General features: G+C 45.2%; 1 protein-coding gene across 1 annotated transcript; it reads right to left on the bottom strand.

The window, feature by feature from the left end:
- LOC126782632 (aldehyde oxidase GLOX) lies at positions 1 to 1962 on the bottom strand. The gene has a single exon (XM_050507920.1). The coding sequence runs from the start codon at positions 1847 to 1849 to the stop codon at positions 197 to 199; it is 1653 nt and encodes a 550-aa protein (XP_050363877.1). The 5' UTR covers positions 1850 to 1962; the 3' UTR covers positions 1 to 196.
- Between the last annotated feature and the right edge of the window lie 434 nt (positions 1963 to 2396).

Consider the following 2396-nt stretch of genomic DNA (forward strand, 5'->3'; position numbering starts at 1 on the left):
TCACATGTATAATATTTTGCTAGTCATCTAGATCAATCATGATTATTGACAAGAACCCTACTGACTTTATTAATATTCACGTGCTGTATACAAATCTCTCAACTTGTTAATACTGTAAGAATAACTAATGTAGTAGATGAAAAAAATTAAGAAAGTAACTGCATGCATCTATACGGGTATGCTATATTTTTAATTTCTACTGAATCTTGACCCAAATACCCTCACTTGGTATCTGCTGGTGAACCACATATAGAAGATAATATCCGGACGGTGCTAGATTACCGGTAGCCGGCGTCGTAACCTGAACTTCAAACTTCAAGTTCCCCACTGCTATAACATTCTCGGAAGCAAGAACCAATAGCCTCTGGTTCATCGAGAAGGAATGTGTAGTAAATGAAGGTGACACCATCGTAACAGACACCGAGTTTAGTGCTATTTTCCCTGTTATCGAGAACCGGACGGCTAGCTTCTGGCCGTAACCAACTGTAACTTGTGACTGAGGTGAATAGATGCTCGGACGTATACCAGCAAATTGTGAGTCTAAGTAATTAGGAGAGAATGCTTCTAATGCAAGTTCTGTTGGGAAAAGCACGTTTGAGAACTCGTATCGAATATGAGGGTTACTGCCTCCAACGAGTACTCTTCCATCACGTAGTAGTATTGCCGTGGAATGATACATGCGTGGAATGGTGCTCGGGTTTTGTTGCTCGAACCTTGATCCGACGGCATTATCAGACTTGTAAACAACCGGTTTTAGTACAGGGTTCCGGCCAAGTTCCCAGCCAGCGGTACCTAGTCCGGCACCGTTGATAATTAAAACGTCACCGTTGGCAAGTAACGTCATGTCACCCATGACTCTAGCTAGAGGCATGGTTTCCACAACCCACTGCGGTTTCGGATCTGTTATTTTAATCCGTGCGCACGTCTTCAATGCTTCCACGAATGTCCCACTTTCAGCATTTACATAAGAGCCTTTGGGAGCTCCACCGCAGACCAAAACCTCAGCCGCCGCAACCTGACCTTTTGAGCTCTTGAGAGGTAGCAACACGGCGGAACCGGTGCTTGGGTATGATCTCGGGTCTCCACCGGGAATTGTGGGGTACGTCTTCACTATTTTACCAGCTACGTAGTCGAACAAAATGGCTCGATTGTTAGCGAAGATGAAAAGGTTGCCATCAAGGTTGAGAAAAACATAGGGGTAGAGATTGTTCTCTATGGCGTTGCCGTCACTTGTCTCAACCAGAAAAGGTAAACTGTGCGCGTTCATTGAGCCTCCAGTTTTGGGGTAGAACTCGTAGTTGAACTGTCGTCGTCCGCCGATGACTATCTGCCGTCCATCTGGCAGAATATGATTTGTGGCATACCATCTCCGGTTGGTTAGCGCGTTCTCTATCTCTTTCCAGTCACAAGTAGGACACGGGTCAAAAACCCTCGCCCTTTTCTCGCCGTCGTTGAAACCACCCGTCTGGACTAGACTTCCCCTGGGGTTTACTGCACCGGAGGAGCACCACACGTCAGAGTACACAAACAGGGGACGAATATTGTTGGACGCCACGTCGTACTCGGCGGAGTGAGCCGTGCAGTCGACTTTAAGCGCTGTGTCGTTGGGGTTGTTGCGGCAGACGCCGTTGGGGAGCGAGAGGTTGGATTTTCCGAAGTCGGTCCGGTCGAACATGACCACACGGTCGTTTTTGAGGAGCTGCATGTGCATGGCGGAAATGCCGACGTTCTTGAGAAGCAGCTGCCATTTGCCGCCGGCGGCGTGAGTGAGGGAGAAGAGAGAAGTGGATATGAAGAAGAAGGAAAGAATGAAATAGGGTAGAGTAGTAGTCGGGCACTTCTTCTTCATAATGTTTGATTCTCTACGAGAGCTTGTTTTGTGTTTTGGTCTATTGTTTTTTTGTCTAGGAACAATTGGTGGTCTATCGATCTGTAAATGGCTTTCCTGGTTTGCTTTGCTGTTAGTGTCTGAGATTGTTGTCTCCTTTATATAGTAGTGATCTGTGGGAGACGATTTACACAGAGAGAAGATTGAACCACCCACATGCATATATGTAAACGTGTGGGACCGGGTTTGTGAAAACACTGACCGTTGTTTCATTTTTTTCGAAAATATTAAAATAAAAATGATGACCCTGCTTGGCTGCTTGTTCTGGGTTTGTAAATGCAGAGTTCAATTCCTCAGTAAGAATGCTAGCTAGCCTTATCAGTTACAGCTGCTTAATATGGTGTGATCGGTTTCAGTTTTGTATGTGATCATTCGTGTTAAAAGTTTGAAATTGGTTTCGTTATTTTCTGTAGCTAGTTATGTGGAAATGGTCCTTACTGTTGAGTCTTTGAATGAGTGCATTCATATATAATAACTCAGTTTTCCGGCACCGGTCAAATATATGACA

The sequence above is a fragment of the Argentina anserina genome, chromosome 2, assembly GCF_933775445.1.
Source record: "Argentina anserina chromosome 2, drPotAnse1.1, whole genome shotgun sequence".
Lineage (NCBI taxonomy): Eukaryota > Viridiplantae > Streptophyta > Magnoliopsida > Rosales > Rosaceae > Argentina > Argentina anserina.

What these genes read in the sequence shown, in the direction of transcription:
- LOC126782632 (XM_050507920.1), bottom strand. Translation starts at nt 1,849, where the DNA reads ATGAAGAAGAAGTGCCCGACTACTACTCTACCCTATTTCATTCTTTCC.